This window comes from Chionomys nivalis, chromosome 13 (assembly GCF_950005125.1).
Source record: "Chionomys nivalis chromosome 13, mChiNiv1.1, whole genome shotgun sequence".
NCBI classification, from domain to species: domain Eukaryota; kingdom Metazoa; phylum Chordata; class Mammalia; order Rodentia; family Cricetidae; genus Chionomys; species Chionomys nivalis.
This window is the reverse complement of record NC_080098.1, coordinates 11,864,411-11,890,158: the sequence shown is the minus strand read 5'-3', so window position 1 is coordinate 11,890,158 and position 25,748 is coordinate 11,864,411. Positions and strand designations below refer to the sequence as shown.

The following is a 25,748-nucleotide window of genomic DNA, read 5'->3' as shown; positions in this document are numbered from 1 at the left end:
AAACCTATCAGACTTACACCTGACTTCTCTATGGAAACCATGAAAGCCAGAAGGTCCTGGATAGATGTACTGCAGAAACTAAGAGACCATGGATGCAAGCCCAGACTACTATACCCAGCCAAGCTTTCGTTCACTATAAATGGAGAAAACAAAATTTTCCAGGATAAAAACAAATTTAAACAATACGTAGCCACAAATCCAGCCTTACAGAAAGTAATACAAGGAAAATCACTAACCAAGGAGTCCAACAATGACCACAATATCTCAGACAACTAGAGACCCTTCACCAGCGCAACACAAAGAAGGGAACACACAAAATTTACTACTAAAAAAATGACCGGAGTTAACAACCACTGGTCATTAATATCACTTAATGTCAATGGACTCAACTCTCCTATAAAAAGGCACAGACTAAGAGATTGGATATGAAAACAGGATCCAACATTCTGCTGTTTACAAGAAACACACCTCAACCACAAAGATAGGCACCTACTCAGAGTAAAGGGTTGGGATAAGGCTTATCAAGTAAATGGACCTAAGAAACAAGCAGGTGTGGCCATACTAATTTCTAACAAAGTTGACTTCAAACTTAAATCAATCAAAAGAGATGGAAAGGGACATTTTCTACTCATAACAGGAACAATTCATCAGGATGAAGTCTCAATCCTGAATATCTATGCCCCTAATATAAAAGCACCCACGTACGTAAAAGAAACATTGTTAAAACTCAAGGCAGCCATCAAACCGCACACATTAATAGTAGGAGACTTTAATACTCCTCTCTCACCAATGGACAGGTCAATTAGACAGAAACCTAACAGAGAAATAAGAGAATTAATGGAGGTAATGAATCAAATGGACTTAACAGACATCTATAGAATATTCCATCCAAATAGGAAAGAATATACCTTCTTCTCTGCAGCTCATGGAACCTTCTCAAAAATCGACCACATACTCGGTAACAAAGCAAACATCCACAGTTACAAAAAGATATTAATAACCACCTGTATCTTATCAGATCACCATGGATTAAAGCTAGAATTCAGCAACAATGCTACCTCCAGAAAGCCTACAAACTCATGGAAACTGAACAGTCAACTACTGAACCATACCTGGATTAAGGAAGAAATAAAGAAATTAAAGTCTTCCTTGAAGACAATGAAAATAAAGAAACAACATACTCAAACCTATGGGACACTATGAAAGCAGTCCTGAGAGGAAAGTTCATAGCACTAACTGCCCACTTAAAGAAAACAGAGAAAGCACACATTGGAGACTTAACAGCCCATCTGAAAGCTCTAGAAAAAAAAGAAGCAGACTCACCTAGAAGGGGTAGAAGACTGGAAATAATCAAACTGAGGGCTGAAATCAACAAAATAGAAACACAGAAAACAATTGAAAGAATCAATGAATCAAAAAGCTGGTTCCTGGAGAAAATCAACAAGATTGATAAACCCCTATCCAAACTAATCAAACGGCAGAGAGAGAATTTGCAAATTAATAAGATCAGAAATGAAAAGGGAGACATAACCACAGACACAGAGGAAATTCAGAGAATCATTAGATCTTACTACAAAAGCCTGTATGCCACAAAACTGGAAAATGTAAAAGAAATGGACACTTTTTTTAGATAAATACCATATACCAAAGTTAAACCAGGACCAGGTGAACAACCTAAATAGACCTGTTAGTCGTGAAGAATTAGAAGCTGTTATCAAAAACCTCCCTTCCAAAAAAAGTCCAGGACCAGATGGTTTCAATGCGGAATTCTACCAGAACTTCCAAGAAGACCTAATACCTATACTCCTTAATGTATTTCACAATATAGAAACAGAAGAGTCATTGCCAAATTCCTTTTATGAAGCTACAGTAACTCTGATACCAAAACCACACAAAGACCCAACCAAGAAAGAGAATTACAGGCCAATCTCACTCATGAACATCGACGCAAAAATCCTCAACAAAATTCTGGCAAACCGAATCCAAGAACACATTAGAAAAATTATCCATTATGATCAAGTAGGCTTCATCCCAGAGATGCAGGGCTGGTTTAACATACGCAAATCTATCAATGTAATCCATCATATAAATAAACTGAAAGAAAAAAACCATATGATCGTTTCATTAGATGCTGAAAAAGCATTTGACAAAATTCAACATCCCTTTATGATAAAAGTCTTGGAGAGATTAGGGATACAGGGGTCATACCTAAATTTAATTAAAGCTATATACAGCAAGCCGACAGCTAATATCAAATTAAATGGAGAAAAACTTAAAGCCATCCCACTAAAATCAGGAACACGCCAAGGCTGTCCACTCTCTCCATACCTCTTCAATATAGTTCTCGAAGTTTTAGCAATAGCAATAAGACAACATAAGGGGATAAAGGGGATTCAAATTGGAAAGGAAGAAGTTAAACTTGCATTATTTGCAGATGATATGATAGTGTACATGAGCGACCCCAAAAACTCCACCAAAGAACTCCTACAGCTGATAAACGCCTTTAGTAATGTGGCAGGATACAAGATCAACTCCAAAAAATCAGTCGCCCTCTTATACACAAAGGATATGGAAGCAGAGAGGGAAATAAGAGAATCATCACCTTTCACGATAGCCACAAAAAGCATAAAATATCTTGGGGTAACTCTAACCAAGGAAGTGAAAGATCTATTTGACAAGAACTTTAAGGCATTGAAGAAAGAAATTGAAGAGGATACCAGAAAATGGAAGGATCTCCCTTGCTCTTGGATTGGGAGGATCAACATAGTAAAAATGGCAATTCTACCAAGGGCAATTTATAGATTCAATGCAATCCCCATTAAAATCCCATCAAAATTCTTCACAGATCTTGAAAGGACAATAATCAACTTTATATGGAGAAACAAAAAACCCAGGATAGCCAAAACAATCTTATACAATAAAGGAACTTCTGGAGGCATTACCATCCCTGACTTCAAACTCTATTACAGAGCTACAGTAATGAAAACAGCGTGGTACTGGCATAAAAACAGAGCAGTCGACCAATGGAATCGTATAGAAGACCCGGATTTTGACCCACAAACCTATGATCAACTGATTTTCGATAAAGGAGCTAAAAGTATACAATGGAAGAAAGAAAGCATCTTCAACAAATGGTGCTGGCACAATTGGATGTCAACCTGTAGAAGAATGAAAATAGACCCATATCTATCACCATGCACAAAACTCAAGTCCAAATGGATCAAAGACCTCAATATCAATCTGAACACACTGAACCTGATAGAAGAGAAAATGGGAAGTACCCTACAACATATGGGCACAGGAGATCGCTTCCTATGTATAACCCCAGCAGCACAGACATTAAGGGCAACATTGAATAAATGGGACCTCCTGAAACTGAGAAGCTTCTGTAAAGCAAAGGACACTGTCATTAAGACAAAAAGGCAGCCTACTGACTGGGAGAAGATCTTCACCAACCCCGCAACAGACAAAGGTCTGATCTCCAAAATATATAAAGAACTCAAGAAACTAGACTTTAAAAGGATAATTAACCCAATTAAAAAATGGGGCACTGAACTGAACAGAGAATTCTCAACAGAAGAAGTTAAAATGGCCAAAAGATACTTAAGGTCATGCTCAACCTCCTTAGCGATCAGAGAAATGCAAATCAAAACAACTTTGAGATATCATCTTACACCTGTCAGAATGGCTAAAATCAAAAACACCAAGGATAGCCTTTGCTGGAGAGGTTGTGGAGAAAGGGGTACCCTCATCCATTGCTGGTGGGACTGCAAACTTGTGCAACCACTTTGGAAATCAGTGTGGCGGTTTCTCAAAAAAATTGGGATCAACCTACCCCTGGACCCAGCAATACCACTCTTGGGAATATACCCAAGAGATGCCCTATCATATGACAAAAGCATTTGTCCAACTATGTTCATAGCAGCATTATTTGTAATAGCCAGAACCTGGAAGCAACCTAGATGCCCTTCAATGGAAGAATGGATGAAGAAAGTGTGGAATATATACACATTAGAGTACTACTCTGTGGTAAAAAACAATGACTTCTCGAATTTTGCATGCAAATGGATGGAAATAGAAAATACTATCCTGAGTGAGGTAACCCAGACCCAAAAAGAAGATCATGGGATGTACTCACTCATAATTGGTTTCTAGCCATGGATAGGGGCCACTGAGTCTATAATTTGTGATCCTAAAGAAGCTAAATAAGAGGGTAAACCCAAGGAAAAACATATAGATATCCTCCCAGCTATGGGAAATAGACATGATTGATGGGCAAAAAATTGGAATCTTGGGGGTGGGGTGGGATGGGGATGAGGGGTGATGGGGAGAGAAAAGTGTGAAGGAGAGGAGGAGGGGAACTGGGGAATCGGGGTGATTGGGGATAAAGGAAGGTTGGATAGGGGAGCAGGGAAACTCATACCTTAGTTAAGGGAGCCACCTAAGGGTTGGCAAGAGACTCGAACTTGAAATGGCTACCAGATGCCCAGGGCAATGTCCCCAGTTAGTTCATTGGGGCACCTGAGGATAGGGAACCTGAAATGAACCTATCCTATAATCATACTGATGAATATCTTGCATATCGCCATAGAACCTTCATCTAGCGATGGATGGAGATAGAGACAGAGACCCACACTGGAGCACCGGACTGAGCTCCCAAGGTTATAATGAGGAGCAAAAGGAGAGAGAACATGAACAAGGAAGTCAGGACCCATGAGGGGTGCACCCAACCACTGAGACAGTGGGGCCGATCTATTGGGAGCTCACCAAGGCCAGCTGGACTGCTACTGAAAAAACATGGGATAAAACCGGACTCTCTGAATGTGGCGGACAATGAGAGCTGATGAGAGGCCAAGGAGAATGGCACGAGAACTTTCATCTGGCGATGGATTGAGAGAGAGACAGAGACCTAATTTGGAGCAACGGTCTGAGCTCTTAAGGTCCAAATGAGGAGCAGAAGGAGGGAGAACGTGAGCAAGGAAATCAGGACCACGAGGCGTGCACCCACCCACTGTGACAGTGGAACTGATCTATTGGGAGCTCTCCAAGGCCAGCTGGACTGGGACCGAATAAGCATGGGTTGAACCTGGACTCTCTGAACATGGCGGACAATGAAGGCTGATGAGAAGCCAAGGACAATGGCACTAGGTTTCGATCCTAATACATGAACTGGCTTTGTGGGAGCTTAGCCTGTTTGGATGCTCACCTTCCTGGACCTAGATAGAAGTGGGAGGACCTTGGTCTTCCTGTAGGGCAGGGAATTTGGACTGCTCTTCAGTATCGAGAGGGAGGGGGAATGGAGTGGGGGGAGGAGAAGAGGAGTGGGGATATGGGGAGGGGAGCGGGGGGAGTGGGCAATATGTGGGAGGAGGGGAGGGAAATGGGAAACGGGGAGCAGTTGGAAATTTTAATTAAAAAAGAATAAAAAAATGAAAAAAAAGAAAAAAAATAAAAAAAATAAAAATATAATGTATAATTAAGAAATATAGATTAATAGTCATCTATAATAGTCAAGCTTGTAGTCATGTTAGATTGGTATTCTTCAAATCTTTCAGAAACCTTCAAAATATGGCATTTAAAATGTTTTAAGAGCTTAGGACTTTTCTTTTTTTTTTGCAGGTCATATTTTTATTCATATAAAACCAAATAACAGCCCAGAAAATTTTCACACCTTGGAAATTAAAAGCAAATTCAAAATTGCAATCAGGTTCTATATAAAAGTATTGACAAAACACTTTTTAAGACTTATCTGATGATGATAAAAAGCCTTAAAGAAGTTATTAGGATTTACCACCAATGGAAGAAATGCAATTTTATTATACATTTATTCCATAATTTTGAATATAAAATTTCTTAGGACTTTTCATGACAGTGTGAGACATATATGTTCCTGGAAGAACCAATCTACTTCAAGAGGATGATGGGCATCCAAGAGGCTCCTTAAGGAGTTGGTTATATATCTGGCAAGAAACTGTTCTTACCTAACTGTTTGATATTGTGTTGTATGAACTGGACATGCAGGACCCATACAGAAAATGACTGCTGAAGCTGCCTAAAGAAGGTGAGACAGTTCTTTGGGGTTCCTGCTTCATGAGAGAGGACATTCTGCAGGACACAGAAGAAAGTGACTGACAAACTGCCAATATAGGCAGAACTATCTTTGAAATTTCCTGCTTCATGGAAAAGTATGCCTAATACTATGGACCTATAGGCTAAAGATGAATGCCCACCATGTTACAGAAGAACTGTAGGTGACTGTACAGGTAGCGAGATGTCTCTGTCAATTCTAGAGTTTTGGAAGTTGCTTACAATGCACTTCCTGCTTACTTAAGTAATATTATATCCTTCTGGAGTCTTTGATGGAGTTGAAGAATAGATAGTCATAATTATAGCTTTCCTTAGTTATGATAAAAGATAAAGTAGACATAAATATTGCAACTGTAACTCTTGCTTGATACCTGTTTTGTTATATGTATTTTTTTTGTGTGTTAAAGTTAAAACCTTCCCTTTTATTTAAACAGAAAAGGGGAGGTGATGTAGGATTTCCCTCTGTATGCTGTGAATACCACTGGTTAATAAAGAAGCTGTCTTGGATCTGCTCAGGGCAGAATAGAGGTAGGCAGGGAAAACTAAACTGAATGCTAGGAGAAAGTTAGATGCCATGTAGCTGCCAGAGGTGAAAGACATGAGCTGTCAGTTGGAACCTTGCTGGTAGGTCACAAACCTCATGATAAAATATAAAACAATGGAAATGGGTTAATTCTAGATGTAAGAACTAGCTATCAATATGCTTAAGCTATTGGCCAAACAGTACTACAATTAATACAGTTTTTATGTGGTTATTTCAGGTCAGGGGAGCTGGGAACTAACCAGTGGCCTCTGTCAACACACACACACACACACCACACAATACACACATCATGCACATCATACACATACAATACATACATATACAATCACAGACACCACACACATACACCACACATATAAGCCATACATATACCACACACATGCCACACACACCACACAGACACACATGCCACACACATACCACACAGACACACACATTACACACATACCACACAGACACACATGCCACACACACCACACAGACACACACATCACACACATACCACATAGACACACATGCCACACACATACCACACAGACACACATGCCACACACATACCACAATACACACACATCACACACATACCACAATACACACATGCCACAGAAACCACACAGACACACATGCCACACACTTACCACACACACACACATGCCACACACACCACACACATACCACACATAATCACATGCCACACACACCACACACATGCCACATACACCACAAAACACATACACACATACATACACATCATACACTAGATACACACATGCCACACACACCACACACATGCACCACACACATGGCATATATGCTACACAGCCACACCACACACACACACACACACACACATAAACACATGCACATGCATGAGCACACCACTTACACCAGCAGTGACGATTGTTCGGAGAGGAGCTCTGGCCAGCTCAGCTGCCTGCTCTTCAGGCAGGGAGCTCTGGGACTGCAGCTGCCTCCGAGTCACCCATGCTCATGTAAGCAGCTCCCTGAACCTCACTGGTTTACTAGACTTGGCTGGAATTGTTTGTCTGTTTTTGGTGCCCATCTTGGGTAAATAGGTATTTGTTCATTTCTTTCCAGGAAAAGTTATATAACATCTGCCCTCAGGGAAATTAGAGTCCAGCTGGATGGGTCAGGGGGGAAACACATCAGCACAGGTTTAAGAGGTTGCTAATCAACTTAGAGCCATTTGCTGATGACAGGGGAAGTACAGGAAACACCTATTATAACTTGATAAATGAAGGCCTAAAGTTTTTCAATACCGTAAATATAGTCAGTATTACTGCAGGATAAATAAAACCACAGTGAGCTGATTGACCCACGTTGTAGGTCTGACTACATTATTCGAATCCTTCCTGGTCCAGGATATAATCTGTACTTGCTGTAGTTTGGATTTGGAATGTCTGTCAAAGGCCCATGTGTTCAAGATTTGGTCGGTAGTTTCATCTCCAGCTATGGGTGTATGATTTTGGTCTACCCTAATGTGTTTCCCTCACCATAAGCCCACAGTAATAAGGCCAGCTGATCATAAACAGAGTCTTTCAATATGGAGAACCAAATCAACCCTTTCTCTTTATAGGTTTATTGTCGCAAGTGCTTTATTATAGTGAGGGAGAATAGGCTAACACAACACTTCTTTATGTCCACTGTGTCTTCTGGCTAATATCATCCAAGATGGACTTCTGAGGTGTGTGCATGTGTGTGTGTGTGTGTGTGAGAGAGAGAGAGAGGGGGGGGGGGAGAGAGAGAGAGAGAGGGAGGGAGGGAGGGAGGGGGGGAGAGAGAGAGAGAGAGAGAGAGAGAGAGAGAGAGAGAGAGAGAGAGAGAGAGAGAGAGAGAGAGAGCCTTCAGAAATCCTTGGCTTTCCCCGTCTCATGCAGCTTTCTTTGCTTTGTTGCTTTCTACAGGATTTTCTTGCTGTTCCTTCTCCCCACCTCATCTCACCCATGCCTCTCTCCTGTAGTAAATACGATCATTGCCTGCCCTGTTCCGTCTGAGAAGGACAGTTGGCTGCAGGAGAGGATGAGGGTTGTGTTAAAGTCGCATTTATTTGATAGCAGGCTGAGATTCCTTGGGATTTGACTGTAATTTTAGAATTCTTCTCAGAAGAGAGAGAATTAAGATTTAATTGTACAGGTAGATCTGTGTTATTTAAGGTTTATTGAATGGAATATTTACTGTAACCACACACTTCTGGAAGCAATTCATGTTGGTGACCTCCTTTAATTCTCACGGCAGCCTGATGGGCCTTTTATTACTTGAATCTCCTCGTTAGAGATGCACTTTCAGTTATTGAAAGAGAATCAGCCCAGGAGCTGTAGCTGCTAAGTGGCGAAGTTAGGGGCATGAACTCAGTCAAGCCCCTTCTAGGGTTTCTGACCTTAGCCATGTGGTACTTGGAGATAAATGGGTATGGGTCACCAATTCTTTGAAAATCTTGTTTATAAATGAGTTCAAATTCACAGCTGGACTGAAATAATAAAATCTTAATGACTCACTTAGTTTAAATGAAAAGAATACAATTAGGGTAGGAAACCCTGCGAGACACTTGGAATTTTGATTTGTTACTTATGAGGAATTGTGATTTGATTTTCAATTCTCACTGGCTCTTTTCTTGCTTGCCTCCCTCCCCATAAATCTTCCTATTTTTTATTTGGTTTTGTTTTTGGCTATTGTTCATTTTTTCTCTTTCTCTTTTGATTTTACTTCATATTTTTTCATTTTATATTTTAATTAACTTACAAAGGAGCAGGCGTTTTCTGACTTACTTGGCCTGGTTGACCCCACTCACCCTCTGCTCTCCACGATTTCTGTGCTCTGCATTCCCACTTAGAGCCTTCCACCCTCTATTTTAGTTCCTTCCCTTTCCTGTCTCCATTTTGAGAAAGCTACAAAAGTTTTTAAAAAGACAAGACAGCCAGCATTTATTTAAAACCCCAGTACTTCCTTGAAATCTCCACTTCAAATTTTTAATGCCACCATTAAACTCAAAGTGAGCTAACATTTCCCACATAGATTGTGATGATGATGATGGTGAGGATGGCAGGAAATACTTAGTCAGCTTGTCACTATTCTAAGTAATTTGCCTAGATGGATTCACTTTTCCTTACATGAATTAATATCCTTACTCAACAAATGAAGAAACTACACTGTGGAGGGGCTAACAGTCATCGTGACCAGCAGAACTTTTGCACCTGGCCCATACTCTGTATTTCTACATGTTGTTTTCTGATTTACTCAAGCTCAAAAATGATATACATCAACTTTCTTGCTTCTTTTGGTTCAATTCATAACTTATTCTCTTTAGAATTGTTTCTGGCATCTGTGGCAGCCTGTATCCATCCACATAGGCACAGATGACCCGTTCAGGAAGGAGTCAGAGGCAGGGACAAGGAAGCGAGAGAGAGCAACTCAGTTGTCCACAGCACTGGGGTGTGGACACTCACCTCTTTTCCATTGGTCATCTGAAGGACTTCTTTGTCCTTGTCACTTTCTCATCTTCATGTGCTCTTGTAGCCCGCCTTCTAAAATCAAACCCACCTTGAATGATAAATTCTCTAATAATTTAGTTGGAACTAGAGGAATTGGGAAAAAAAAAAAACTAAGACAGGCCAAAGGAGCCAATGGAAGGAAATATAGAGACCCACAGCCAAACATTAGGTAGAGCTTGCAGAATCCTGTGGAAGAGGGGGAGGAAGGACTGGAGGAGCCACAAGGGTAAAGGACACCATAAGAAAGCCTGCAGAATCCACTAACTTAGTTCACAGGAGCTCACAGGGACTGAACTGACAACCAGGGAGCCTGCATAGGAATGACCTAGGCCCTTCTTATAAGACTCCTAATGTAGGAGCAAGGGCTGTCTCTGACTCTTTTGTTGGCTTTTTGGATCCAACTCATACTGGGTCACCTTACCTATCCTTAATATATGGGGAGGAGCTCAGTCTAACTGCAACATTCTATACCCTGTTGACTGATATCCATGGGAGGCCTGCCCTTTTCTGAAATGCAGGAGGAGTGGATGGGGCAGGTAGAGGGGAGGGAGGAGAGGGGAAACTGAGGTCAGAAGAAGAAAGATAATAAATCATTGAAAAAAATAAGAAAGGCCAAAGAGTTCTAGAGAAAGAAGGAATTTGCTTGTGACTACATTAAAAATGGATGTCAAGAAAGTTTCCATACTACCCAGTTTAAAAATAATCCTTAGTCTTTGTGAGTTTTAGAGCAGAAAATGCAATTTCACTTTTATTTTTTATTTTAAAAATTGTATGTGTATGTGTGTTTGCATGTGTGTGTGTTTCTATGTGTGAGTGTATGTGTGTGTGTGTATATGTGTGTGTGAGTGTGTGTTGTGTGTGTGTTTGTGTGTGCATGTGTGTATGTGTGTGCGTGTGTGTATGTGTGTGTGTGTATGTATGTGTGTATGAGTGTATGTGTATGTGTGAGTGTATGTGTATGTATGTGAGTGTGTGTGTGTGTATTGCACATGGAGGCCAGAAGATGGCATCATGTACCTTGGAGCTGATGTGGATGCTGGGAACTAAATTTCGGTTGCTGGGAAGAGCAGTGCACACTCTTGATCACTGAGTCATCTCTCCAGCTCCTATTGTCACTTTAAAAAAGTTATTATCGACTGCCGCTCCCCCGGACTCCTTGGTAGTCTGCTAGCGGGAGGTCCTAGTCACCCTCTCCGACTCAGTTTTTGCGGACCACTTCAAGGACTAAATATGCGTGAGTGCATCTCCATCCACGTCGGCCAGGCTGGTGTCCAGATCGGCAATGCCTGCTGGGAACTCTACTGCCTGGAACATGGCATCCAGCCTGACGGCCAGATGCCAAGTGACAAGACCATTGGGGGAGGGGACGACTCCTTCAACACCTTCTTCAGTGAGACGGGCGCTGGCAAGCACGTGCCCCGGGCGGTGTTCGTAGACCTGGAGCCCACGGTCATTGATGAAGTTCGCACTGGTACCTACCGCCAGCTCTTCCACCCTGAGCAGCTCATCACAGGCAAGGAAGATGCTGCCAATAACTATGCCCGTGGCCACTACACCATTGGCAAGGAGATCATCGACCTCGTCTTGGACAGAATTCGCAAACTGGCCGACCAGTGCACAGGTCTTCAGGGCTTCTTGGTCTTCCACAGCTTTGGCGGGGGAACTGGCTCTGGGTTCACCTCCCTGCTGATGGAGAGGCTCTCTGTTGATTATGGAAAGAAGTCCAAGCTGGAGTTCTCCATCTACCCAGCCCCCCAGGTTTCCACCGCTGTGGTTGAGCCCTACAACTCCATCCTCACCACCCACACCACCCTGGAGCACTCTGATTGTGCCTTCATGGTGGACAACGAGGCCATCTATGACATCTGTCGTAGAAACCTCGACATTGAGCGCCCCACCTACACCAACCTTAACCGCCTCATTAGCCAGATTGTGTCCTCCATCACTGCTTCCCTCAGATTTGATGGAGCCCTGAATGTTGACCTGACAGAATTCCAGACCAACCTGGTGCCCTACCCTCGCATCCACTTCCCTCTGGCCACATATGCCCCTGTCATCTCTGCTGAGAAAGCCTACCATGAGCAGCTTACAGTAGCAGAGATCACCAATGCCTGCTTTGAGCCAGCCAACCAGATGGTGAAATGTGACCCTCGCCACGGTAAATACATGGCTTGCTGCCTGCTGTACCGTGGTGACGTGGTTCCCAAAGATGTCAATGCTGCCATTGCCACCATCAAGACCAAGCGTACCATCCAGTTTGTGGACTGGTGCCCCACTGGCTTCAAGGTTGGCATTAATTACCAGCCTCCCACTGTGGTACCTGGTGGAGACCTGGCCAAGGTCCAGAGAGCTGTGTGCATGCTGAGCAACACCACAGCCATCGCTGAGGCCTGGGCCCGCCTAGATCACAAGTTTGATCTGATGTATGCCAAGCGTGCCTTTGTGCACTGGTATGTGGGTGAGGGTATGGAGGAGGGGGAGTTCTCTGAGGCCCGTGAAGACATGGCTGCCCTGGAGAAGGATTATGAAGAGGTTGGGGCCGATAGTGCTGAAGGAGATGATGAGGGTGAAGAATATTAGCCCCGTGGTGCATTGTCTACCCTTCATTGTCTTTTCTTTGTTGTCTGTGTGTAACTGTCCTAAACTGTCAATAAAAATGTTTCCAGTGCAAGTGGGAAAAAAAATAAATAAAAAAATAAATAAATAAGTTATTATCATTTGTGATTAGTGATGAGGTGCACTCAACCAGATTTGAGGGATGGGGGACAAATAACCACTGGAAAATGTTCCTGAGCCCCTGTGAGAACCTTCTATGAAGATCGTAATACCATGAAGGAACTAATTTATCTGTCTGCCTCAACTGCTGGAAAATCATATGATACAAACAAGGAAGTCCTGGAGCTATGTAACGTCCTTTTGAAAACAAAAACTTTTCTTTCCTAGAAATTGCAAAGGGGAGAGAAAAAAAAGCCAGAACTTGAACTTGGTAGATTAAAGGACCTGCAAGAGCAAGCCAGCTGAAACTTTGTAAACATTTAGCATAAAACTCATTTTTAATCTCATAAACTTAATTCCCCCCCCAGCATATGGGATGCATAAAAAGGAAATAAAACTTTAGTAAATTGAGCCTTACTTGTGCTTTATAAAAAAGAAATTGAATTGCTTTAATGGCAGCTGCAGCTGGCTTTCAGCTTCAAACAACCAGTGTAAATCTCATTTTTAGTGCTTGATTTAGCAACACTCAGCTGCAAACAGGCTTCGGAAACAGCCCTGAATGCAGGGTTTCCCATGAAGGCACTTATGTGACCTTTGTGCGGTATGCCTTTAAAATATGTGGAGATTAGCAGAAAGCCTGATTGGGATATCTTACAATTATCCTTTATTCTATATTTAAATCTGCAGAGAGTTCAATATTCATTATACACAGAGCTAGCACAAGTGACTTTGAACAGGCCATGAATATAAATGTATGTGTAATAGCCATTAAAAGCAGAAAAGGAGAATACTAATAATGAGTCAAGAAGCAGTAGTGGCAATGGACACACTGTTGGCTACCTCAAAGGGATCATCAGAGTTTATTTTTGGCCTCGCCCTTATTAGAGCCTTATGCCACACTCCCACACCCTGAGCAGCCCCAAAAAAGTTCCTTCAGATTCTAAAATTCCCAACTTGCAACTTTGATTAAAAACAGGGAGAAAATTCCAGTGAACATGATGGAATGAATGCCCAGCTGCTCTTGAAGGGATGCAGAAGTGACAGGATATCTTGGGATTTGTCTGAAATACTCAGTGACCTATACTTGGTGGGCAGCCATTTATGTTTTGGTGGCAGCCATTTTTCCAGTTACTAGATATCTGCCAATAGACAAAAATGAGAACTGGACACTTAAGATGTTCTTGTAAAAGGGATCTCTTAAAAAAAGAAATCTGGCCAAGGGGTTGGGGAGATGGCTCAGGAGCTAAGAAGAGTGCTGACATCTCTTCCAGAAGACCTGGGATGGATTTCTAGGAGCCACATGGACATTTACAACAGTCTGTAACTCCCATTCCAGGTATCTGATGCCCTCTTGTGGTCTCTGTGGGCACTACACACACAAGGTACATATGTTCATGCAGGAAAACACTTACACTCTAAAAAAAAATAAAATTAAAGATTCTGACCAGGATTTTTAGGATTATTTCAGGAAAAAATTCAAATTAGAAAATCATAGGCATTTTACTCTTTCCTTAAACATCTTCTAATATTTCAGTCTTATTTTTAGCTATCAATCAACCAAACTCCCTTATGGTATTAATTCATACATGTTAATATACTCTATTTCCCACGGGTATTTCCAGTTGTGAAAGAAACACTTGAAAGTGGAGAAGTCACAAGGCTCCTAATTTTGGCTGTTTGTGTGCCGGCTTCTGGGCAGATCTGAGCAGAGGGCATCTTGCTCCCAGGCTGGCTGGAATTTACAGAAGTTCATTCCCACACACTCTCATCCTTTCTCCACCATCTGTTTGTTCCACTGCCAACAATTGGAGCTATTATGCAAATGGAGATTACATGAAATTTGAAAACAAGCTTGCTGCCCAGCGTGGCAAGAGAGTCATAGTGACTCTCCTCACGGCTCTGCTCTTCTGTTTGATGGCCTTTGGGAAGTCATGTAAGCTCCTTGGGCTTCTGCTGGGGCTCACATTTCTCACTGTTGCAGGACCAAGTAAAATCCCAAGAAAAAAAATTCTGAAAATGTTAAGTATGATGCACTTGCAGCTCTCTTAAATTATCCACAGTGATAATGTATCCATATATTATATATGTATACATATTATATGTACACACTGATAATATCTGTGTGGGGTGTGCCCTTGTGGTGGCAAAGGATGACGTTGGTGTCCTAACCTATGACACTCTGCCACATTCCCTTGAGTCAGGCTATCTCACTCAACCTAGGTCCAGGTTGACAGGGAGCAAGCTACAGAGATTCTGCTGTCTCTGCCAGCCTTCCCCAGTCTTAGTGCTGGAGTTACAGGGATATGTATAACTACACATGGGTGTTGGAGATCTGAACTCAGATCTTCATGAATGCTCATCAAGAGTTCTTACCCACTGAGCCTTCTCTCAAATGATGTAATATCTTCTTATTCCTCAGGGGAGGGTGGCTGCTGGCACTCTGATTCAGAGAAATAATGGGAGTGAGTTACAGGCTTGCTACATGACATTCTGGAGCTTAGAGATTAGAGCACTGACGGTAAGACTACTGACTGTAGAAGTTAAGGCCAGATGTTTGGGGGAAAGGCCAGTTTGTGCAGCTGTTGTCTGTGCCATACCTCGCCTTGGCCAGCAAGGCAAGAATTGAGTGTCTTTTTAAATATTGGAATTAATTGCCCAAGGCCTTATCTGCTTTTATTTAGAAGTCCATTTTTTTTTGTTTTTATATTATAGTGGTGTGTGTGTGTGTGTGTGTGTATGCAAAGCAGTAGGTGTAACCCAGAGTTGTGTACACATGTGCTCTACCATGGAGCTATATCCCAGGTTCCTAAAGTACATTTAAAATAAAAAACTATCACGCATGTAGCTTACAAAGTGAAAATATTAGTAAATTTTTAATACAAAATGTAGCACTCTCCTGATTTGTCTCTTCTCATCTCTTGCCCTAAGCTTCAAGAAAACCACTTTCAACACTCAAATTCCCTTTGGCATTTGTAGCTCTCCAATATTCTAAAGCTGTGCAGCCGCATTCTTGATCTTCCCATCGTAGACGATAAGTGCTGGATGCTTACCATGCAGTTAGCTTTCTACATTGTTTCCAGTGGATATCGCCTTTCTCAGCTTTCCAGTGTAGGTCTCTTACAAGTTTTATTTATCTAAAATTTTATATATATGTTTGTGTGTGTATGTGTGTATATGTATGTATGTGTTGGGGGGGACGCTTACCAGTGCTTGCACATTTAGATGCTAGAGGTCAACTTAAGGTATTTTCCTCTATGGTTCTCCAATCTACATTTTGAGACAGGGGTTCTCACTAAATGCAGAGCTATTGCCTGTATTGGCTGCTTAGCAAGACCCTAGGATCTGTCTGCCTCACTCTCCACCCTCATACCCTAGCCCTGAGGTTAGGTGTGACTGACATGTACATGGGTGCTTGGGATCTAGTTCAGTTTCTCATGCTCTTACAGCAAGCCCTCAACCCACTGAGTATCCCTGCAGTTCTGGTGACAACTTTGGTTAAATAGATATGATAGTGTGAAAATGTCCTGAGGCATGATGTGCATGGCTGTTGCAATCCTGATGTCAGAGGAGTTGTGGTTACTGGTATTAGACCCTCCAAAAGCTGGATCTTCTAACATCCCCTTGTTGAAGGAGAGCAGAGCTCTCAAGGCCCATGGGGTCCCTCCCCTCCCTGAGCTTGTGGAAGCTGTCGGAATTGCTCGTGGGGAAACTGTTTCCTCTTGTAGCTGCCTATAAGTTGGACATATTCCTGTAACTAGTTTCTCACTCATGTTCTCCTGGTAACCCAAACCGAACTCATAGCTTAATCGATCTACACCTGGATGGAGCCGTTTTGTTTTGGGTTTGTCATCTGCTTATGGTGAATAGAGGCATTTTCTCAGAAAAGTCATGCAGCAGATGGTTACTCTGACATTCGTAAAACTATGACATTGAACTTCCTGGATTTTCGCTCTTTATTTCCTTTTTGTTTCAGTTGTCCTGTTTAGCTTTGGCCTAGATCTTGGGGGATTTTGGACACTTATGTTGTTTTTCAATTTAGTCACCATGCTTTTAATGGTCAAGAAGAATGTTTGTTCTCTATCTGCACCTCTTAAGGAGGATTCTGTTCTTGTTTCATGAATAGATCTTTTCTTGTGCCTCAGAAATACTGGTTGTAATGTTGGTTTTTAAAGTATTCATGCTCTCCTTCCATTCTGTTTGTTCAGAATTTTAGTTGTCACACAGAGGGAATCATACCTTTGGTAGCCCCAGCTGCCTTCCCATGATTAAGATGATAAAGCTAGAATACTAACTGTGGTTTCTATAAGTATATGTATTTTAGAGACTTTTGCTTTACTGTGAAATTATTTCCCCTGTGGTGTTTAGGGTGATCAATGTTAGGATCTTAATGTCTTTCTTTTTCTCTTGGATACTATTTTACAAGACTTAATATGTTTTTTTTTTCTGTTTTACTGAACTCTCAGCATCTACATAGTGGCTCATAGTGCATGTTATTGTAATGTGGTACCTTTGAGTGACTTTCTTGTTGATTAAGACATCTGTGAATCTTGTTTCATTTGTCTTTTTCTGACATCAGATTCTGCTGGAATCATATTTTCTGAAAGAGGCTTTTCCATTGCAGATAAGACAAATGACTCTATCTTTAAAACAAAAGATGTATTTCCCAGTAGTCTTACTTAGAAGCGTAGGATTGCCATCAGCTGCTCTTCTTCTCCCAGCAGCAGCTCTTTGGAAAACATGGACCCCACTTGTTCTGTCATTCCCCTGCCCTTATTTGCCTTCCCTCCTTGCCAGCAGAGTCAGTATACCAATCAATGAAATGACTGTGTGCCCACTGCCAACCACTGCTAATGGCATACCCACAACAGCAGTACCACAGATACCGTGGGGATTAGAGTAGAGGGAAGGGCCTCATCTCCATCTGCCAAGCCATTCTCATCTTAAGCTTTGGGTTTTCTGGATTTCTGGTGCTCACTTATTTTTGTGAGGGTAACAATGACACTAATTCTTACAAAGATTGTGCTAGTTAATTTTATGTCAACTTGACACCACTAAACTCATTTTGGAAGAGGGAACCTCAGTTGAGAAAATGTCCAATCAGATTGGCCTGTGGTCAAGCTTGTGGGACATTTTCTTGATTTATTATGTAGGAGAGCCCAGTGTAGATGGAAGTTTCTGTCCTCCGGATCCACAACCTTTCAGTCCCAAATAAACACACAGAAGCTTATATTAAGTATAAACGGTTTGGCCTATTAGCTCAGGCTTATTATTAACCAGCTCTTACAACTTAAATCTTAGTCATGCTTCTAGCAGATTAAAGACTCATGTAGTCAAAAAAGATAAAGATATACAGTAAAGACATATTCAGACATAAAAAACCTCTAAACAGTTTATAGCATGTTGAAAAATATACATAGACTTGAGAGAAAAAATAAATAGAGTAGAGAAAGTACTTTTAAAAAATAGAGTAGTTGGGTGTGGTGGCACACACTTTTAATCCTAGAACTTGGGAGGCAGGGGCAAATGAATCTCTGTGAGTTTGAGGCCAGCCTGGTCTCCAGAGTGAGTTCCATGATAGCTAAAGATACACAGAGAAACCCCGTCTCAAAAAACCAAGAATTAAAAAATAAAAATAAAAGAAGTAGAGTTTTTAAAAAGCCACATAAAGATAGAACATACACAGAGAGTTTGGATACTGTATCTTATTGTGCTGTCTTTGAACTGTTTGTCTGCTGAGCAACAGCTGCTAAAAGACATTTAATTATAAATGCTATTCATTCTTTGTTAAAATAAATAAGGTTTGATTGAGATAGACCTCTTGAAAAATTCCCAGTGGAAACAGATAACCTAGATGATCCAAAATTTCAGAGTATCTCTGTTATAGTTTCTTCTGAGTTCTGCATCCAAAACAGGTTTAAGACTACTGGTTGAGTTGATCAAGCCTCACAAAATACTTTAGGTAGGACTTGACTATAATCATAGATTTTCTGTGGGTCCCCATAAGATTATCATTACCCCAAATCAGCAGGAAGTAGCCTAGAAAATTATGGTCATATTCCCCAAAATTGGATTATGGATGTTTGTCTTTGTTTAGCGTGTTGGTTACAAGTTGAAAAGGATAATGGTCAGAAAAAAGGATAAACAAAGGAGACTAAAAGCTGTGGGACAATGCTCTTGCACACTGTAAAGATTTGTCACTCATATTGGTTTAATAAAATGCTGATTCAGTAACAAGATAGAAAGTATAGGCAGGGCAACTAGACGAGGAGTATTCTGGGAAGAAGAAAGTCAGAGAGTCAGTCACCAGCCAGACACAGAGGAAGCTAGATGAGAATGCTTTACTGAGAAAAGTTACTAAGTCATGTGACTAATGATAGACAAGAATTATGAGTTAAGTTTTAAGAACTAGTTAATAATGAGCCTGAGCTAATAGGCCAAACAGTTTATTAATTAATATAAGCCTCTGTGTGTTTATTTGGGACAAAACGATTGTGGGACCAGGTGACATGGCATTTTTAACTATGAGCACATACACATGTCTGGAGAGGATGTGGGGTAAAGGAGAACAGTCATTCATTGCTGGAGGGAGTGCAAACTGGTATAGTCACGTTGGAAATCAATATGGCAATTTCTCAGAAAATTAGGAAGCAATCTACTTCAAGACCCAGTAATACCATTTTTGGGTATATACCCAAAGGATGCTCAATCATACCACAGGACATGTGCTCAACCATGTTTATAACAACATTTGTAATAACCAGAACCTGGAAACAACCTAGATGCCCCTTAACCAAAGAAAATGTGGTACATTTACACCACACAATACTACACAGTGAAAAAAATAATGATATCTTAAAATTTGCAGGCAAATGGATGGATCTAGAAAAAAAAAACAATATTGAGTGAGGTAACCCAGATCCAGAAAGACAAATATAATTCATACTCACTCATAAGTGGCTTTTAGACACAAAGCAAAGAAAAATCAGCCTACAATTCACAATCCAGAGAACCTAGAGAACAAAGAGGACCCTAAGGGAGACATACATGGGTCTACATAGGAAGGAGAAAAAGATAAGATCTCCTGAGTAAATTAAGAGCGTGGGAGTCATGGGAGAGAGTATTAGGGGAGAGGGGTGGAAAGGAGGAGAGTGGAGAAAAATGTATAGCTCAATGAAAACAATAAAAACACTGCTCTTTTTACACTGCTGAGTTTTCTTGTACCTTATTGAATTGACAGCTACACATGTTGTTCACTAGAAGAAGGGGTGTATTCCATTGGGAATGGTATCAATTTGGGTTCTTTACAGGAACAGAACTGATCAAATGAAAAAAAAGTGTGTATATAAGGTTTCTTAGAGGGACTTACAGTCTGTGGTCCAAGTAGTCAAGCAGTTACTGCCTCCCTACAGAAAGGCCAAGGAGCAGGTTGTTTAGTCCCCCAGACTAGATGTCTTGGCAGTCCCAATCCAGTCCTGGAGTCCCAGAGATCTGCTGGTCTTCAGTCTACATTGGAATTTCAAAGAAGTCATTTTACCACCAGCACAGGAATCCTCAGCAACAGCAGAGATGAACTTGCCAGCAAGAATGAGGGCAAGTAGGCAAAAAGCCAAAGCTTCTTTCTTCCACCTCATTCTGTGTGGGTGGTCACCATGGAGTGTGGCCCAGATTTAGGGTGGGCCACCATACCTTAAATGATCTAACCAATAAAATCCCTTACGATTACCCATCACAAGAACTAACTTCTTGATTATTATTGATGTACAGAAGTGGATGTTCCCTGAAATCTGTGGAGGCAGGAGTAGAGCTGTATAAAAAGAAAGAGGGTTGGAGATGTGGTTCAGTGTTTGCATACCATGTGCAGGGCTCTGGTATCTGATCCTAGCACAGAGAAAGAAAGAGTGGGTGAGGAGAGAGAGAAGGGAAATGAAAGAAATGGACAAGTGGTGTCCAAGGTGTTAGTGAGAAGGGTGGAGGTGTGCATACCTAATATTGTGCTATTAATTTTGTTGACCTTTAGGAGTGACAGCAGGGAAGTAGATAGTTTATAGTGTCTTTTAAAGGAGAAAGTACGTAACATTTTTAGATTTGAAAACATCAGAGCCTCTGGGGAGGTACATTTCTTTTTCCTTAAGGAGAAAAAACCCACAATGAGCTGTTTAATTATGTCACCTCACATTGAAAGGGTACTGGGATAAATAACCCTGGACTTCATAGCCGGCTATGCTGTCTACCCCCTTCCTCTTTCTCCAAGGTCTGCTTGTAGCTGAATCTTCCCATTATCTCAGGTTTCAGCACAGCAGGCTGTAATCTGAGTTTCCTAGGCAACCTCAGTAGTTAAAATCAAAGTGATGACAACAGTACCCAGTGATATTTCTCTCCTCTGCTCAGACAAACTCTTCTAGGGTCCCCAATTTCTCTGTTTGACATACTCCTAAAATATCTCAGGGGCACTCAGTGGAAGCACGGTGGGTTTCTATTCTAGCGCACACCTCCTAGGTTCCTCACAGAAACCTCCCCTTACCGGCTGAACCTCCCAGTTGGTGACCTGATACACTGCTCTCTGATATGCAGGAGGCATCACACAGGTGACCTGTGCCCGTGTCCCACTCTATTCTAGCACAGAGACATGCCACCTTTCAGTCAAGGCACATGGACACTACTGGGGTTCTCACACTTCAAAGGAGCTATAATGGATACACAGAAGCCCTGATGTGGCCTTTGCCAAGGTGAGGATCATCTTTCCCCTGTGACCCTGCATTCCGCATCATCACTCTCATGTAGGCAGAACACCATTGACTTGGGCTCTCAACAACCACATGCTCACGGACACTAGTAAGAAGGATATACGAGACAGTGTGTTAAATATTATCCTTCCTTGCCAACTGTCAAGTGAAGAAGAGTCACAACCTTAAAAAGAGCTAGTGAACCCGAATCCTGATCTCTGGCTTTGCTCCTGTGTGTAAAAGGCCTCTAGAACGCAATTCCTGGGGCCTTCCAGATCCCATGAGAATATCTGGATCCTAAGATGACTAGCTGTAACCCCTTCTGCTTGTCTTAGGAAGTGACTCAGAATCACGCACTCAATCTGAATCATCTCAGTAGGTCTGTGGCCATCTGCTCAGATTTGGTAAGGAAAGACACAAATTGTGGTTTCAGGCATATGGCTTTTGCTATTAAGCCTTATTGTCTTTTCTTAATGATGGAAATGGCACATTGTTTAAGATTAAGGAGTTATGTATGCCATGTAACTGAACACACAGTGAAATACTGTCTGGAGCTTTATTTCTCCTTTGATGCCCAGCTAATGAGCCTGATACAAGATGAAGAATATACAGTGCATGCAGAAAATTGTGGCCACAGACAAAACACAAATTATTTCTGGGCTAATCTCTTCTCTTCTCTTCTCTTCTCTTCTCTTCTCTTCTCTTCTCTTCTCTTCTCTTCTCTTCTCTTCTCTTCTCTTCTCTTCTCTTCTCTTCTCTTCTCTTCTCTTCTCTTCCCTTCCCTTCCCTTCCCTTCCCTTCCCTTCCCTTCCCTTCCCTTCCCTTCCCTTCCCTTCCCTTCTCTTCTCTTCTCCTCTTTCTCTCTCCTTCCTTTTTCCTTCCTTCCTCCCTCTCTCCCTCCCTCTCTCTCTCCCTCCCTCCTTCCTTCCTTCCTTCTTTCCTTTTTTCTTTGGATTTGAAGTAACAGAAAGTTGTCCAGGAAAAATGCCCAGCTAGTCATTTTTCTCCCACCAAGTAGAGTGCTGCTAACAATTTTCCCATGTTGTCTCGGACAGAAAAATGATCAAGAATTTGGTGTCCTCAATCTGCCCAGATCTCTGGGTGTGCTGCTTTGATCTTATTGCATTTCTTGGGTGTGATGGGCATGAGACATTGGGAACAGGGAGGAGTGGCTCTTCCCATGTGAATGATTTCCAGTGGGCATACAATAGCAGGCAGAAGAAGAAGTGGATCTCAGAAGCATGCTGCTCTAATCTGTTCTCCACTTCCAGACAGGACTCCCCCATAGACACCTAAGGCATTGTGATATGTCCCAAAGATGTCTCTTGGTTTCATGTTTTTGTCTCTTGGACATTATTATTTGAGAAACACTTTTCATGTTCTTAGTTCTAGCCTCTGATTGCACATGGACTGGAATGAAAAGGAAAGTTTATGGTGTCAGAAAGACATGAATGTAAAGCCTGCTTTTATTACTTATCAAATCTGAATTCTTTTTCCTTCATTTCTGAACTGGAACTGTAAGACCTATTCGTCCCCCCGGTATTTTATGCATTAAATGAAATAATAGGTACATACCTATATGTTCAATAATTCTTCTTGCCCTTTGGGTTATTTTCACAAATTCCTCAAATCTGAGTCATTTTTTTATATTAATACTGCTGGTTTTATGGCAGGTGACAGTGACATCAGCCAAAAAAGAATTTGTGATAATGGAGAAATTCTGCAGAACCTGAATTCCAATCCAGGTGTACTGAGATTCAGGGGGTGGGATTATTTGCAACTTAATTTGACTTTGGTGAAAGAGACAGATGAGTCACATTATACAAATGGCTCAAGATAATGTCAAATGAAAATGTTCTGGTTCTTAACTCGAGCTGATTTAATAATATTTGTACAACAACATTAAATTCTAAGTATCTTCCAGCAAATTGGACTTTACCCAGAAATTCCCTCTCAGGGGTAAGTAAGGTTGTTCTCCCTGGAGGCAAACTCTGAGTGATTGCTTTGTGGGCACCCAGCTTTGAGGTGCAGCTTCGGGGCAGTTGATTGTGCCACCTTCCAGTTCTCAAACGCTCCTCCTCCTCCCTCCTCTGTTGGAGCTTTCATTGGTCTTTCTGATACTCTAAGGTGTCTGGGAGGACCATCGATGAAGCCAGAGTAAGGGATTACTACTTTGACTGGTAGTTGCTTATCTAATTGCCTAGCTGGGCCTGGGCTCCTGAGGAGAATGGTACCAGGGAAGAACGAGTCAGATTGGAGCCCGTAAAGGGGTCTTTTAAATATTTGACTTAATTCATACACACATATGGCTACTTGTTCATTTCCAGTCACCCAGACCTGAAATAATCACACAGAAACTATATTAATTAAAATGCTGCTCAGACTATTAGCTAAGACTTCTTATTAACCAGCTATTACATTTTATATTAAACCATTTATATTATCCTGTGTATCACCACAAGGCTCTGACTTAATAGTAAGATTTTAGCTGATGGCTTGCATCTTTCTCCTTTGGCAACTACATGGCATCTCTCTGACTTCGCCTTCTTTTCTCCTCCTCTCTGCTTGGAATTCTCACCTTGCTCTATTCTTCGCTGCCATAGGCCCAAAGCAGCTTCTTCTTCTTTTTTTTTGTCTTTCTATAATTACTAATTTTTATATTGAGAATATGGACTATTTACTGAACTGTAAATTAACTTATATATACCATATATAATATATACATATGTATTGATGTTTACAATTACAAAGACAAGGCATGTGTTTATAGGTATGTATACGAACTTTGACAAAATGATATGACTTTGATAGTCATATCATAAACAAATTCAGCAACTTAATTTTAATACTAATATTTTAAATAACTTATATTGTAATTTACCCTATTGATCCACTATAATGTGTTTCTTACAGTTCTTCACATTATCAGAATTGTTGTTATTTCTATTTTTGTCTTCTTTTTTTAAAAATTTTATTAAAAATTTCCACCTCCTCCCATTTCCTTCCCCTTCCCCCCCACCCCTCCCCCTCCCTCTCCAGTCCAAAGAGCAGTCAGGGTTCCCTGCCCTATGAGAAGTCCAAGGTCCTCCCTCCTCCATCCAGGTCTAAGAAGGTGAGCATCTAAACAGACTAGGTTCTCACAAAGCCAGTACATGGAATAGAATCAAAACCCAGTGCCATTGTCCTTGACTTCTCAGTCAGCCCTCATTGACTGGCACATTCAGAGAGTCAGGTCTGATCACATGCTCCATCAGCCCCAGTCCACCTGGCCTTGGTGAGCTCCCATTAGATCAGCCCTGCCGTCTCAGTGGGTGGACGCACCCCTCACGGTCCTGACTTTCTTGCTTATGTTCTCCCTCCTTCTGCTCCTCATTTGGACCTTGGGAGCTCAGTCCAGCCAAAGCAGCTTCTTTATTAACCAATGGTAATAAAACATATTCACAGCGTACAGAGGGGAGTCACACATATAATGTGTTTTGATCAAATTCACCTACTCATTTCTTCTCCTAACCCCATCTCTTGCCTTCTCTCCATCTCCCTCTCCCCCATTCCTTCTCTCTTTCCCTCCCTCCCTGCTTCTTTCCTTCCCCTCTACCCTTTCTGTTCCCCTCCCTCCCCCATCCCCAAATCTCCTGAGTCTACTGTGAGCATGAGTAGACATTCAAAGCCTCCACATTCCTGAAGAAATCTGTCTTCCATTGGGCAGTGTCCATTGCCAGAAGCCCCTCAGCTTCTAGTGGAACTTCATGAGTTCTCCCCATACATACTGGGATTTTGACTGTTTATCTTGTGTAGGTCTTGTGCTTATAGTCCCTGCTACAGTGAGTTGGTGCACTATATTGTTATTCATGGCAGCAAATTCTGTTTGGCTGCACATCTACTCCCTTGAATCTTACAACCTTTCTGGCCTCTCTTCTGTGATGGTCCCTGTGCTGTAGGGTCTTCAGGAAAAATCAGGTAACGCAGATGCATGAAAAAGCTGCTTGAACTTCCAGTACACAGTGCCTATGTTCCCATCAGTTTGGTGAGAATTTCTTTGTTTCTTTCTTTGTTTCTCTCTCTCTCTCTCTCTCTCTCTCTCTCTCTCTCTCTCTCTCTCTCTCTCTTTCTCTCTCTCATCTGAGAAGTTCTTGCTTTCATTCCTGAGGAATTTTTTTTTAATCTAAGATC

The 25,748-nt window shown here is 41.6% G+C and overlaps 1 protein-coding gene across 1 annotated transcript; it reads left to right on the top strand.

Moving 5' to 3' along the window:
* Positions 1–11,290: 11,290 nt before the first annotated feature.
* Positions 11,291–12,811, top strand: LOC130885721 (tubulin alpha-1C chain). The gene has a single exon (XM_057787432.1). The coding sequence runs from the start codon at positions 11,371–11,373 to the stop codon at positions 12,718–12,720; it is 1,350 nt and encodes a 449-aa protein (XP_057643415.1). The 5' UTR covers positions 11,291–11,370; the 3' UTR covers positions 12,721–12,811.
* The last annotated feature ends 12,937 nt before the right edge of the window (positions 12,812–25,748 follow it).